The 14,652-nt window shown below is 42.4% G+C and overlaps 1 protein-coding gene across 2 annotated transcripts in view; it reads right to left on the bottom strand.

Annotated features, from left to right (window-relative positions):
- Positions 1–14,525, bottom strand: part of Dok5 (docking protein 5) — a 149,049-nt gene extending 134,524 nt beyond the window's left edge. The window contains exon 1 of one of the 2 annotated variants that reach the window (XM_015479780.2): positions 14,120–14,525. In XM_015479780.2, coding sequence (XP_015335266.1) covers positions 14,120–14,185 — 66 coding nt within the window. In that variant the 5' untranslated portion in view covers positions 14,186–14,525. Of the gene's footprint in view, positions 1–13,950; positions 14,083–14,119 lie in introns of those variants that run through there. The other variant, XM_048810862.1, reaches the window with a different exon arrangement.
- Between the last annotated feature and the right edge of the window lie 127 nt (positions 14,526–14,652).

The raw sequence follows: 14,652 nt of genomic DNA, 5'->3' as shown, positions 1-14,652 counted from the left end.
AACACACACTTTCTAAAATTACTTCCTCATCCTGTGGTTTCTTTGACGTTTTCTCTATTTCTCAGCCAGCTGGTTAAACGCAGAAGAAACCCAAATTCCACCACCTGCGCAGGACGTGGGCAAGGGTCCCCTCCACAGTTTAGATGGGGGATGGTGTCAGGAAAAGCAGCAGCATATTAGTGACCTCCCAGATGATGAGAGGCAATCAGGGAAGCAAAGAGAAGGGGAAGACATTTCCAGTAAATGAAAAAACACATGAGGGAGAGCAAAGGAAAGAGTTGCGCAACTGCAGGATCAAAGGGCGGTGGATTCTGCTCCTGCCTGATGCTGGGGAGTGTGGTAGGACACACGGCCCGCCAGGCCAGTGGGGTCCACAGGGCAACATCTTGAGCATGAGTGAGGGTAAGTCACTGGAGAGTTCAAGCACAGGCAGGCAGGATGAGGCTGAATTTTTAAAGTGATCAATCTGCCACATGCAGAATAGACTCACAAGTGAGGGTCGGAGCCAAGGAATGGAGGGATAAATACATCTTTAAAAGTTGAACTAATATCCATGCATGTGCTCCAGTGTGCTTGCACACTCACGCGCGCACAGACGCACACACGCACACACATACTCTGAGCTAGAACCAGGTACAATAAATACTCACAAGCTCTCCTGGCCCCACTGTACCTGCATAGCCTCCAAGAGGAACTCTGGTTTATGAAAACTGTAAGTGCATGACTTTGTAAGAGCAACTTCCTTTTCAGGGTTTATCTTAGAAATACAGTACCAAGTATACAAAAACACATGCCCAAGCCTGTCCCCGCTTCATTGTTTAAACAGCAAAAACAGGAAATTATCTTAATATGCCTATTATTCATGCATTAATTAAATAAATCATGGCATAAACAAATAAGCAAATACTGAGCATCCATAAAAATTTTTGGAATGTGTTCCAACATAAAGTAAAAGAAAAGGGACAGACAATATATAATATGAACACAAAGATGTAGAACAAATGATATATGTACACACATAGCACATGCACATTTACATATGTCTGTGCATAAAATCTCTGCAGATGTGGAAGAATCTGCTAAGCATGGCCATCTTGGGAAATGAAATGAATCTGTGGAAGGAAGGAAATATCCTCTTCATTGACCCTTTTTTGCATTGTTCTATTTTTTTTTACCATGGACATGTGATGTAAAATATTAATTAGCAAGTATATATACACATAAATGTCCAACTTATTGTAGTTATCTATATATATGGATGGGTATGAGTGTGTGTATGTCATCCTTTGTTTTAGATAGAATATGCCTTTCTCTCCCCCCTCCCTGCTCATTCCCTCCCTCCCTCCCTCTCTCTTTCTCTCTTTTATTCTAGGAAATTAAATTCTGCCTTTTTCTCAAATAAGGTCACTTAGGGAATCCAAAATAAGTAAACCGAAGGTTTTTAGCTCTTGTTTTGGTCTGATACTCACCAGTTCTGGAGAGCGATCCAAGGTTTCTCTTGTGTCTTGCACTCAGGAAGCCGAGGGGGTGCTGGGGAGCCAGCCTGAGGCCACCAACAAACGTCCCATGTACTCAGGCATGCACTCCACACCCACAGTGACACCTCTGGCGCAGGGGCAGACAGGTGGGAAGGGAGGGCAGTCAGGCCTTTATACCTCATCCAGCTGCCACAGAAGATGGGTGAAAGCGGTTCAGTGACATGCTCTGGTCCCAGCTGATGACAAGAAGCAGGACAGGGCTGAAAATCAGTTCCTCCTTGTTCTAGCCAGGTTCCTCTCCTGTGCTGTCTGGCCTGCCCTGGGGACTGTGGTGTGCCTGCTATCAAAAGCCTACAAACAAATTAGACAATAGAACTCCACAAATCCCTTGGAGCCTCTTGGGATCTGCAAATCCGCGTGCTCCATGCTGGGGTTTCCTGTCTGGTTCATCATGGAACAGGAATGATGTTATTTCAGGTTCTCATTCATTGACTGCAATATTTGCTGAGCACCTACTATGCACTTGGACATTATGCTAGTCACTGCAAATTGGGCCATGAGCAAAACAAAACATACACTTAGTCTCTGGTGCTTGGAGGTAAGAAGATGAAGCAGGCAACAAAGAAATGAGCAGCTGTGAGGAGATGACCCACATGGAGTTAAAGACTGGGGGAGACCAGATTGGGCCTAGTGGTCAAATAGACCTCTAGGGAGGCATCATGAGGTTGGAGCCAGCCACAAGCACTCTGCAGACATAGCAAAGCATGAGAGGTGCAGACACCAAGGGAAAGAGCTTGTTTCTGGAGCACTGAAAAGAGCTAATGGGGCAGGAACTCAGAGACTCCAGGGACAACAAAGGCAATATTCAGAGATCGTGTCTAGCTACCAATAAAGAGATCTGTGTCACCTCCCACCACCCCCCACCCTGTGGCCCAGCTAGGCTCACCTGAAGCATTTGACAAGATCGATCAGGCCAATGAAAAGACAGGCTGGGCGGCATTAATCGATAGACATCTATTTGAGCCAATGAAAGAATAAATCTTTTCACCCAATAAATACTTATCAGAATTTCAGATCTCATATTCTATTTTTAGAATAAAACAGATGTAGTCACAATTAACTTACAATTTATTTCATTTTCTATATGAATGATTTCACAACAGCCTTTTTCCAAGAAGGTACTTTTTTGTTTTCATAAAGTAATCATGATTTATATGTTTACTTAATACCTACTTTTTAAGTTGGCTAAATACCATTTCTTAAAAAGGAAAAAAAAAAAAAAAGGCTGCAAAGCTGAAAAGACTCTAATCATAACATAGCCAGAAACTCAGTGTCACTCTTCAGAAAGGCTATCACAGAGGGATCCGTTTCTCAGCTAGCAGAGGGGAAAGCACTGCAAAGCTCTCCAAGCACACAGTGGCCAGGGCAGGACACGGCTGGCTCACGCACTGTGGGAGGACACCACCATGGCCACATTCATATAAGCAAAACCCCTTGGACAATAAGACCTACTTCTGAGAATTCGCTCACCTATGGACTCTCACTGGGGAAGCAGGACAGGTCTGCAGCACTGTTTGTAACAGAGAAAAACCAAATGAATTACCCCAGTGCTCCACAAAAGAGATGCGACTTAGATTCAAATCTAGACCCTGCTACATAGAGTATTTTGTGACCTGACCCAGACCTCGACATCTTAAGTCTCTCAGTTTCATGATCCTTAAAATGGAACACATATTCCACACACATATTTTATAATACAGTTTAAAAGAAGGAAAGAAGATAGAATGAATAAATGAGCAAATACTATATAAAATAGGGATATACACTACAATCCTATCCTATTAATAAAAAGCATGGCATAACACTAAATAAGAAAATGTGTTTCAGCAGAATCCATGGCACACATACAACTGTACACACAAACACATACACACACAAACACATGCTCACACCCATGAAATTCTAGATGTATAGATTATTCTGGAAGGGACTATTCACAATGGTATTTTGACAAAAGAGAGTTAGATGGTACTAGAGGACAAAAACAAGAGGAAAACTTACTGTCCAGTGTATAAACTTTGAATCTTCAGATTTTGTACAAGAACACACATTTATCTATATAAAAGTCAAATAAAATTTAATTTTAATAGTTTCAATCCAAACATTTGTTTCATTCTCTGATATTTAATTTTAAGAGTATCAATCCAAACCTTCAACGTTGTTTTACTCTCTGATACTGAATTTGCAGATAACATATTAAACAGCAATTATGAAAAATTCTAGGACGTTCTATGTATTATAAGAAAATCTACAACATAATTAGGAGGGATAAAGGCAGATTTCTATTTGTCTTCTTGCATCAGAACATTTCATTCTATTATTCTGACCTGAAGTAAAACCATTCATTCATTCAATCAATCAACTTTGAGCATTTTCTAGGGGCTGAGAGCTGGGGAGATAGCAATGAACTGGTCTCATAAACTATATCCTAGTGGAAGAAATTAACCAACACATGTGCTGTGTGTAGCGGGAGGGGGAGAAGGAAACAGAAATACCTAGCACAAAATAAGAACATTAATTTAAATCCTATGCATAGACTAAATCAGTGTGAGGTTCTAGAGGAATGTGGGGCACATAATAGAGTGTGGGGGTCAGAGCAGGTTGTTGTGAGGCCAGAATCCAGATACCAGAGTGAGTGAGAAAGAGCAGAGGATTGAACCAACTAAGCCTTCCAAGGGACAAGCTCCATAGGAATGCCCCTCACTTCTCACCATACCTCATATCATCCAAATCAAGAATGATGTGATGGAGGCTATATTAATTTCAAGATAACATCAGGACCTGGGGCCACAGCTGACAGAAAACAGCCCAGACTCAAAAAGTAGTTCTTTGGTACATTAGCCAGAACGTCTGCAAATTGGTAAAGAGAGTTCTGAAAACCAAGAAACTGTTCCTATGAGAGTCAGCCTGCCAGGGGAGTCAGGGGTATAGGCTTTCTCGTAGGTTTTGAAATAAATGTATATTATTAATGAACATATGATGTTAAGATGATACAATATATATATGAAGAGTTTAAATTCTCTGCTAACCAATGAACCTGGTATTAAGTAAAAGCTTTGAACTCAATGCTAGTGTTTTAATTTGAGTTAGTCTTTTCCTAAGACATTCTAGTTTGTCCTTCAGCTAGTCACTGTCATAAGCATGACGTAGCTGAATGAGATAGCTGAGTGAGGGGCTTGGGCACCTCCAGATAAGTGTGCACAGGCTTAGGATGGTGGTGACACCCACACCTACTGTGACAGAGGGAAGTTCTATGAAAGACAGGCAAATAGGACTTTTTTTCCACGTAGGGCATAATTTTTAAGATATTTTGTATAAAATAAAGCCACATGGCAGCTATAAGTGAAGACATTTTTTAGAAAATATAGTTTTAAAGGTTAAGAACAATAGTGCTGAGTTTCCTAAACTTCCATCATGCATAGGCCACCTCCTGGATTTGCACTGTATCTGCCAAATCCACATACCTTGATTTTTGTCCGTTCTTGGTAATACCTACACTATAAATTAATTATCCACCAAACTGCCTCACCTTTTAAATTAAATAAGCTTATTTTAAAGAGAGCAATAAATTCTTACCTTAAACAGTAACAGCTTTGCTTGAAGGTAAATGTAAAATTTAGCATAGTATAAAGTTAATGGATGTCATGAAATATTGTTAATCTAATGACTTTGTACCTAAGGATGGCTCTCTCTCTTAAAAGGCTGACTAGCCGTGAACTCTTTGAGATGCACTGGATAATAACTAACACTTATTTTCATTTTGTGATTCAGTGCTGTGGAATGCCCTAAAACTCTCTCCAGACCTGTGATTCTCACATCTGGACCACACTGTTAAGGTTAATAGGTATAAACATCGTGGCCAGCATTTTAACCAAAGCTCTGCTCTTTTGGCTAATGTATTCAACCCTTGTTTTTTTTCCCCTAAATAAACCCAGTGTTATAAAATAATATATCACTGAAGTTGATATAAGAGGAAGAAGTGATATTATGGGTCATTAGCAAAGATGTGGCTTTTCTGGTGGGATGTGAGTGGATTATTTTATACTAATTCATGGCTCTTTCACATAACACAACACACATGCCTCAATAAGAAATAAAAATCAATATTATGACCACTTATTGAGTTCCTATGATGAGACAGGCACAAGATGAAGAGCTAGACACACTTATTTTTTGCAAAAAGTATATTATTATCCTCATTTTTATCTGAGGAAATTGAAGATCAGAAAAAAGTAAGGAATTTTCTCCAGTGAGTGGCAAAGTTGAAGTTCAAAGTAGTGTGTGAGTCCCAAACTTACCCTGTTTCCACCATGGAAAATCTAATGCACTCACTCAGTTATAAATATACTAAAAAAATGAGACAGTACTCCCAGAAAGATTTCTAGTAGTTACAAACAATATTATTCTAAAATTTCTATTGAAGGCAAAGGAATGACAATAGCTAAATAATTTTGAAAACAGTAGAAACTACGAGGAATCAGTTTATCCTGATTCAAGAATTATTGCACAGCTGCAGACAGACACAAGACATACTGCTGCACATACGCAGGGGTGTAGGGCAAGGGAACAGAACAGAGACCTCAGGAGTGGACATGCACAAGCCCATTCAAGAGAAAAGCCATCTTTCTCAATGATGGTCCTGGGGCAACCCAACACTCACAGGCAAAAATGGACCTCAACTTAAAATACACCTTGTAGATGAACTCACATGAATGACAGACTTGAATGCAAAAGAGAAGACTATAATTTTTTTAGGAAAAAAAAATCTCTGGAATCCCAAGCAGCCAAAGAACACTAAAAGTATGATCCAAAAAAGGAAAAAGATGATAAACTGGGCTTCATTGAAATTCAAAACTTTGGGGTTGGAGATATGACTCAGTGGCAGACTGCTTGCATGCATGAGACCATCAGCTCAATATCCAGTACTGAAAAAAATTTTTTTTTAACTTTTGCTCTATGACAGACCATGTTAAGACTGGAAAGGGCAAGCTCCTGACAGAGAAAGTACGTGCAAATCCCAATCTGAAAAGAGATTAGCATCTAGAATATCTAAAGAACTCTCAAAACTCAATAGTTGAAAGACAACCTAGATGCCTTATGGAAATGTACATACAGATGGCAAGTAAGAACAGGAAAAGATGCTCAACGTTACTACCCAGTAGGGAAATGCAAATTAAAACCACACTGAGACATCACTGCACTCCTCAGCAGAGTTAACACCAAGAACTGGTGATGAGGACGCAGACAAACTGGAGCACACACGCACTGCTGGGTGTGAATGCAAATGGCCCAACAGTTAAACAGTGTCCTAAAACAACAAAACCTGTAACTATCACGCATGCCAGCAAGGGCACTCTTGGTCACTCATCTAGAGGGAGGAAAACATTCCCACAGAAACTGCACAAATGTTTAAATCAACCTTCTTCACAACAGCCAGATGTTCTTCAACAGGTGAATGGCTCGACCAACTGTATGACATTCACACCAGGGAACACTGCTCAGCAGTAAAGAGCAAACTCTGAAACTCACACTCTGACTGGCTCTCCAGAGAATTATTGTGAGAGAAAAAGGCAATCCCCAAAGGTTACATAATATCTGGTTCGATTTACATAACATTCTTGAAATGACAAAATTATCAAACTGGAAAACAGACTAGTGGCTGTCAGGCGTTTAGGATTATGCAGGGCAGGGGAGGGACAGAGGGGCTATGAAAGGACACCAAGAAGGACCCTGTGGTGAGGGAAATGTTCTGTGTTTTGACCAGTATCAGTGTGCTGGTCCTGACACCATATTACAAAGTTGTACCAAGTCACCCCTGGGGGAGCCGAGTAAAGTTCATGGGCTATCTTTCTAGTATTTGTTACAAATGCATTGAACCTACAATTCTCTAAAAATAAAAAGGTGAATTTTTAAAACATAAGACAGGGATTCTTATCCTCTTGCAAAGGTGGCTGGAGAGGACCTGGAGCAGGATTCCAGACCTGTGTGGGAATCTGATGCAGGCCATGATGCACTACCCCAGGGATCACTGAGGCCCTTCCCCTGGAGCCTGGCTGAGCACTCCACTTTGCAGCACAATACTCACCGGAGCCTTTATGTTCTCTGGGATGCAGGACACATATGGAGGCTCAGAACACTAGTAAGACAAGGACAGCCCCTGGCTGCTCCACCAAGATCAGCTTCCAAGTCCTTATCCAAAATGTAAGCCATCTGCAGTCTGGGAAGGAGCTATTTTAACTCCAACATTCACATATATCTTGTGGCATTTTGAAACTCACAACTTTATTTTGAATTTCACAGGAATGGGGGCTGCAGGAGGAAGGCACCATAATCTCTTCCTGAGCTGAAATCTTCAAAGGTTTCCTTTCCACCTGACTAGGATCAAATTCCTAGAGTAAGAGAAAATCATATGTGTCCTTCCTTATTCTACAAAAGTGGATCAGGAAGAGACCTGCAAATATCTCTCCTCTTCAGTACTGGCCCTATTACTTGGACTCCAGCCCACCCTGGCCTACTGTGCATGTATTAACCTCTTGTGAAAAACACAAGCCCAAAATGAAACTGTCAGCTTCTTGAGGGCAGTGACTGCCTCTGTCTCATTCAAGGTCTTACTGGTGAGCACTCAATAAATATTTGATGAATGATAAAATAACAATAGCAAATAGATACCAAATGAAAACTAAATTCTTCAAATACCAAAGATAAATAATTCCTCATAAAAACTACAAGGCTGCCTAAAAAATAAATATGTCTACTGATCTAGTGAACATGATCCTAAAAGGTTCCTTGGCAAATGTGGGACATTATCCTATCTGTAAGTTGGGTTATGTCAACACATAAAGCCACACAATTGGCCATTCATTGCTTAAATCAGTGTCAGAGACGATGAGGAAGGCTGAATTTATGCATAATGAATCCCATCACCCATATGGGTGCCTAAGATATGGCCAGAAGGCCAGAGAGGCCTTCTTAATGTGGATCCCCACAGCAGGAAAGTCTATCCAAATGTGGGGACATTGAGGAGCTTCGGCATCCATGCCCTATCTGGCCTCTTGCCCTGGGGGGAGATAAGCAGCACTTTATGTGTCTTACCGAGCAGTATGTATGTATATGTGGTGGATGCCAAAACAAAAATGACATGATGAGGGCACAAGATGACTCTATTCTATCTCTACGATTTTCATATTATGTTATGACTTTGTCATTATGTCACAAAAAATGCACAGATTCCCAAACATGAAAATCTGAAAACATTAAATAAATATGAAACATGTTCTGCACACTGGGTCAGGTGAAACAGGGAAAGGGAGGGATTAGAAAATCTTTCTTCCTAGACGCTGGCCACCTTTCTAATCTATCCTTTGCCACCCAAGAGAAAGGCTCCAAATTAAGAGCAATGCCTCCTAAGTTGGTGAGTTCTCGCAAACTGAAGCTCTCCAGAGACCTGCACCTCCTTATGAGGTGCACTGCCACTTATGTGAGGACCAAAAATACCTGGTACTCTGGTGCATCCCTTTAATCCCAGCAACTCGGGAGGCTGAGGCAGGAGGATCCCAAGTTCCAGGTCAGCCTCAGCAACTCTGCGAGGCCCTAAGCAATGTAGTGAATTACAGTCTTGAAATAAAAAATTAAAAAGGGCTGGGAATGTGGCTTAGTGGTAGAGCTTCCCTGGGTTCAATCCTCAGTACCACACACACTCAGAAACATTCCTACAAAGACTAATGCTCTTCCTATACTCAGCTTCAGTGGCGAGCAATATTTGTGCTTGTACATTAATTATTTTGTGGTTATTAAGTTTGTTTCCCTTGCTAAGCAGCAATTTCTTTGAGAATAGACATCCCTGCAATAGAAGCTACTACTAATAAAAACCATGTAAGTACCATTGTCTCCAACAGCACTGGTAGCAGGAGTGAGCACAGTAATAAACGCTAATTGGGTTTTTATTGTGTCAAGCATTGTGTTAAGCCCTGTACAACAAGCATGCATTAGGTGGGTATTAAGAGTCTCCCTGTTTTTAGAAGTCTGGGGCTTATACATATTTAAAAGCTCACCAGAAGTCATACCCCCAGTCACTGAGCTGGGCTTTGAAAGCAGTCTTCTGTCAGAGTCTCTGCGTCTCAACAGTGGTTTCGTCAAGTGCCCACTCTATGCCAGGTCCTAGAAACACAGCTAGGATTAAAGGAGAGAGAAATCCTAGACCTTGGGGAGACTCGCCTACTCTATGGGGTACACAAGCAATAAATAAGTAAAATATACAAACTAATAGGTAAGGTAGTGGTAGCCTAAGGATATCAGAGAAGTGGGGGAGAAACAAGACAGGGTGGCTTGGGAGGCCTCGCTGAGAAGGTGGCATTTGAGAAGGTGGGGTGAGAGAGTGAGGCAGGGGGAGACCATGGGAACTAGCATTCTAAGCTGAGGGACCAGAGAGAGAGATAAAGCGATGAGTCAGCCAGGCCTTTAGGAGTCTCAGCAGCTCAGGAGACAGGATCTGCCTTACAGTTTCCAAGGATCACTTTGGCTGCTGTTTTGGGAACAGACTAGGAAGCATAAGGGTGCAGGCAGGGAGACAGGAGTTATTACAACATAGGGAGAGAGGATGGGGGTCTGGCCAGGGTGGTGGCAGAGGATAGTGGGAGCTATATTCTAGATACACTTCAGAGACACAGCCCAGGAGATCTCTTAACGGACTTGTTGCAGGGACACAAGGTAAGAGGAGACGGCAAGGCTCCTGGGCTTGCTGGTTTGCTTGCTTGATTGATTGATGATTGGCTTTTACTTGGGTGATCCTAATGACTGAGCCGGAGCCAACCCTAGGAGAAGGTATGGAAGAAAGAATCATGTTCACATGCATGAAGTCTGAGACATCTGTTCCATGTCCAAGTGGAGATACGGGGTAGAAAGGAGAATTTGACTGAGTGGAATTCAAGTAGTCCAAGATGATAAGTTCCTGGTAGATAAGAGCAAAGAATGGTTATTTAAAGGCAAGTAGCTAAGGGTGTGCATAGAGATGAAGAACACAGGTCTGAGTTGAAGTTCTGAGACTTGCATTTTGGACAAGCCAGGGCAATTATTGACTGTTAAATTTTCTCCACTGCAAGGAAAGATACCAAGAGAAGAATGTGAATACCACCCACCCAATACACAAGCCCTTTGCAGGATGATGCATAAACCACCTGCCTGACCACTCATCTAAGAAGAAATGTTCAGTGTCTTCTGAGAATTGGTCAGATAATTATAGATCTCTGCTTCCCCTCCCCATTCAGCTCCCCAGATATTAGCATCAACATCCCTGAATAAATACTGTACCCAGGGCACAGCTTGAGACCTCCACAAACCAATGCAGATGAAGCTGGGGAATGCAGATGTGCAGACACTGAGACTTTCAAATTAAACGAGTTGAATTTCATTAAGCTTTCTGGTGTTTAAAGAAAACAGTAAGCTTATATATACATATATACAAATTTGTTTATCACTTTCACATAGGATCTCAGTAAAAGGAGAGCATTTATCTTTGACATACTTAAATGGAGATGTTCTTAGGATATTTCCTGTTCCATTGAAAAACCACTTAATTATATAAATGTATCATATATGTCTCTGTATGTATGTGTTTTGTAAAAGCTTCATCCAATGAAAAACTCTAGAATTGCATAAATATTTATGCCTTTTTAATTTTTTTTCACCATTAGGAAATGAAAAATGTTTGAGGAGCTAGACATGTTTACCCTGATTTTAGTATTATACATGTATACATGTACCAAATATCACATGGTACTCCATAAATATGTATAATTTTTATGTTCTCATATATCAGTTAAAATAAATTTAAATAATAAGAAATTATGCCTTTGAACACTTCTACATAGATAAATAAGGAAACCCATACTTCCTATAACCTTCACCAACCCTAAAAGACAATAATACAATCAGAATTAATGCTCTAAGCATTCATTGCTGGTTCATAGATATTATCTTACTGAATTCTCCCAAGAACATCAGTAAAGAATCTTTTTATACAGATAAACTAGAAAACTGGAAAGTCAAGGGTCACAGAGCTCACAAGTACTACAAGCAGAACTCATTCCTGTCTCCTCCTTTTCCAAACCTGAGGGAACATTCCTTGATACAACAGCTGCTTACCATGAAATTCTGTTTTCTTGTTTAATTATAAGCCCTCTCAAACATGGCTATAATCCACAGACGCTTGTCTGGATTCCATTAGTAAAGTCCCTGTCACGTTAGCTCCAAGGAGGGTTATGAACTACAAGGTCATGCGTGCACCACGTCCCTCATTGCGTCTGGCCATGCGCACTTACTGAGTGCCCACTCTGTGCCAGGCATGAAACCCTCTCTCTAGACTCACTCAAGTGCCCAGAATGTACATTCTGCATGCTATTCTGGGCTATAAGCAGCCTAAATTAGCAATACTTACATCCCTGACTTTAGACAGAGGGTCTTTTGCCATTTCCCGACAGCATCCTTCACCATTACTTGCAGCCTCCAACAAAACTTTAGTTTGCACTGTATTCTGACAACAAGAAATCCACCTCCTCTGTAAAGTATATCAAAAGCACATTTTTAAAAAAGAAATGATGTTAACAAATAAGACCAGGCAAGATTTGTTTGATCATATTTTGACCTTTTATCTCCATGAGCAATAACTATAATTCAGTGAATATCCTCATATATTTTTGAGTATCAACACAGATAAAATGAAAAAAAAAATCTCAGTAAAATGTACTGCTCACTGGTTCAAAATGCTCTAAAATATTAAACAAATGCAGACTAAACTATATTACCTTCCCTTCTGCTTCAAATATCTGTCCATAAATGTTTGCACACACAGGACTATATTGTGTCAGTTATCATAGGACAGAAAAAAATAATCTCAATTGCCATAAACTCAAAAGGGATGGTAACCAGTTTTTCAAATAAGTCACCATGTGTCACAATTTGGCATAAACTCTGATCCTTATGAATAATTCATACTTTGTGCATTAATAATGCATGCCCTATTTCTGTTGGAATGCTCCCTAACAGAATGAATGTCTATCACCAATTCCCTCCATTGACATGATGGAGTCAATGTAAAATTAGAATGGTGTTTTTTGTTATTGCTCCCTTCAAAATTGTAACAGTTGGCTGGCCCATAAGGTTATGAAAAATATAAAGTTCCTGTTACTTCTTGCCCCTTACATGGGAGTGACTTGGTTAGGTACCCCAGCATGCTTACCCTTGCTGATAAGAATATTTGCAGAGCAGAAACTTTGGCAAAGCTAATAAAGATTGGGTAGTTCTATTACATTTCTCCCTAATTATATATTTATGCATTCACAAAACACAGGATGTAATTGCTAAAACATGGTACCCAGCAGGGAAAAAAAGGAAAAAGCCAAATTGGCAAGATTTTCTAATAAATAGGGATGCTTTTCCCCACCCGGCATTCTTCCCTAGCTCATGTCACTACTGTGAAATTTCTGTTTGAATTTCAGTAAAATTATCTGGAACATTAAATAAATAAATAAATGTCCAAAGACTAAATAAAAGAATGATACCAAATGACATGTTTGTAGAGTAAAAGAGTCAACTTATCACCCCTAGTGAGGCCATGCCATAGCATGAGGACCCTGGTATTTCAGGCTTTACTGAACTTTCCTCTTCTTCCCCCATCGCGCCTCCACTGCCTCACCCAAGTGCACACCATCCACCAAGCAGTCACAATACTGGACACAAAGCAAGAAGAAGTGATGTGGTTTGGTATTAAAAAAAAAAAAAAATCCAGTATCCTCCTCTCCCTTGAGAATTTCTTCAATCAAACCCAAACAGAGGCTGGACTTCAGAAGTACCCCACACTGAGCAGAGAAGGAGTTTAAGAAAGGAGCCATCCGGTGTCAACATCTGTCCCCATGTGCCCTCATATTCATTCATTCTTTCTTTCAGCTCATGTTAGGAAGCGCTTGCTCTATGCCAGGTATCAGGTTCCCTTGGGTCTACAAGGTATTCCGGCAACGGAAATCCACCGCCCAGGTTAAGGACAAGGGAAAATTCAGATGTGGGTATCTACCCCAACTTGGCCCTGTTCAGAGGCCAGCCCACCTCGCCTGCCAACACCTCGGAAAGTCACTGTCCAGCGCCGGGTCCAAGAAGACCTCTCTCTTGGCAGAAACCTCTCGCCTGGGTCAGAGGGTCACTGCCCTTGCTCACACCGTCCCCTGAAAAAGTGAAGTTGGCGGCGAGTGGGACGAGGGGCACCGGGGGCATCCGGCAGGCTGGGCCCCCCCGCCAGGCTTCTCGCCTCTAACTCCCATGGCTACCGAGAAATATTTATGTCGATTAGATGGGCTCCAGTGGCTACTGTGGCCACCACCAGAAAGCCAAGTCATCCGAGGGATAAAGATAGATCATCACATACCTAGACGCCCGCCTCCCCGCGGCAGCCCCGGCAGATGTGGATGTGGACTGCGAAGCCCCAGCGCGGTTCACCGACGCGCTGCCGGCCAGCTCCTGCCACCTCCGGGGATGCTGGCGAAGGGCAGAGACAATTGAACGGGCGAGCGGAACAGCAAAGGATCGATACTCACCCCTAGGCGCCTGCTCCGGATCCTCACGTACCCTTGCTTCACTATGTCATTAAAATTGGAAGCCATCCCAGACAGCCGCTGACCCCCCTTAGCCAAGAGCACGCACCCCAAGCGGCTCCGGGGAGGGCTTAGGGCAGGGTGGAGAGAAAGAGCTGGGGGAGAAAGTTGAAGAGGCGAGCTGCTCGGGCTGTGGCTCGGCCAGGCGTCAGGAGGCGTGCATCACTTTCCGTGTCCCCCAACCCTGAAAGTGGGCGGCCGGCTCGCAGCCACTTTGGGGAGCGCGGCGCGGGTAGGCGAGGCTGGAGCGCCGGCGTCAGCTGACTCCACCCCGGCCGGCCAGGGGGAGGAGCGCGGCTGCCGAGAGATCCAGCGGCCTCTCCCGGCCCGAGGAGGAGGAAGAAGGAGGAGGGGGAAGGGGAGGAGGGGTCAGAGGAAGAGGAGGATGGGGAGGTGGCGGAGGAGGAGGGAGACAAGAGGAGGAGCCGCGCGGGTCCCAGCGCCGGGCCGCGGCCAGCCGCGCGCAGACACTCAGG

The sequence above is a fragment of the Marmota marmota genome, unplaced genomic scaffold (genome assembly GCF_001458135.2).
Source record: "Marmota marmota marmota unplaced genomic scaffold, marMar, whole genome shotgun sequence".
In the NCBI taxonomy this organism is placed as follows: domain Eukaryota; kingdom Metazoa; phylum Chordata; class Mammalia; order Rodentia; family Sciuridae; genus Marmota; species Marmota marmota.
This window is presented reverse-complemented; position numbering and strand designations above follow the sequence as displayed.